The sequence below is a fragment of the Eimeria mitis genome, genomic scaffold (assembly GCF_000499745.2).
Source record: "Eimeria mitis Houghton genomic scaffold, Emh_scaff9718, whole genome shotgun sequence".
Classification (NCBI taxonomy): Eukaryota; Apicomplexa; class Conoidasida; order Eucoccidiorida; family Eimeriidae; genus Eimeria; species Eimeria mitis.
This window is the reverse complement of record NW_013577158.1, coordinates 631-1,426: the sequence shown is the minus strand read 5'-3', so window position 1 is coordinate 1,426 and position 796 is coordinate 631. Positions and strand designations below refer to the sequence as shown.

The window sequence follows — 796 nt, the reverse complement described above, 5'->3', positions numbered from 1 at the left end:
AAGTTCCGCAACAGCAGCTGCTGCTGCCGCTGCAGGAACAGCTGCTGCTGCTGCTGCTGCTGCTGCTGCTATTTTTTCTTCTGCGGCTGTCTCGGGTATCCCGAAGCCTCTATTCCCTGCAGCAGCATCAGCTGCTGCAGCTGCTGCTGCAGTTGCTGCTGCTGCTGCTGCTGCTGCTGCTGCTGCAGCAGAATGCGCAGCCTTGTGGAGCTGCTGTGACAATTAGGAGCGGCAGATGTTGCTGCTGCTGCTGCTGCTGCTGCTGCTCCTATATACAACAAAGTGTATTTGCTGCTGCTGCTGCAGTTGCTGCAGCAGTAGTGCTGCTGCTGCTGCTGCTGCTGCAGCTGCTGCTGTCTATGAAGCATTGGTGGTGTCGCTAGTTGCAGCAGCACTCCTCCAATTGTTGCTGTTGCTGCTGCTGCTGCTGCTGCTGTTGTTGCTATATCTGCTGCTGCAGTTGCTGCTGCATCTGCTGCTGCAGTTGCTGTTGTATCTGCTGCTGCTGCTGCAGCAGTTGCTGCTGCTGTAGCAGTTGCTGCTGCTGCAGTTCCTGGTGCTGCAGGAGCTGCTGCTGTAGCTGTATCTGTTGCCGTTCTATCTCCTGCTGCTGCTGCTGCTTCTGCTGCTTCTGCTGCTGCTGCAGCAGCAGCTCTATCTCCTGCAGCAGCAGCACCTGCTGCTGCTTCTGCTGCTGCTGCTGCTGCAGCAGCAGCAGCTGCTGCAGCAGCTATGTATCACTGGAGCTGTCGCTGCTTTCTGAGGTTTCTTTATCGCTGGCCTCTACCCCATCAAC

General features: G+C 56.9%; 1 protein-coding gene across 1 annotated transcript; it reads right to left on the bottom strand.

Annotated features, from left to right (window-relative positions):
- Positions 1-68: 68 nt before the first annotated feature.
- On the bottom strand, positions 69-792 carry EMH_0097840 (uncharacterized protein; the record flags this gene model as incomplete). Its single annotated transcript, XM_013502612.1, has 2 exons — positions 69-654; positions 788-792. 2 exons carry the CDS (start codon positions 790-792, stop codon positions 69-71), a joined length of 591 nt encoding a protein of 196 aa, XP_013358066.1.
- Between the last annotated feature and the right edge of the window lie 4 nt (positions 793-796).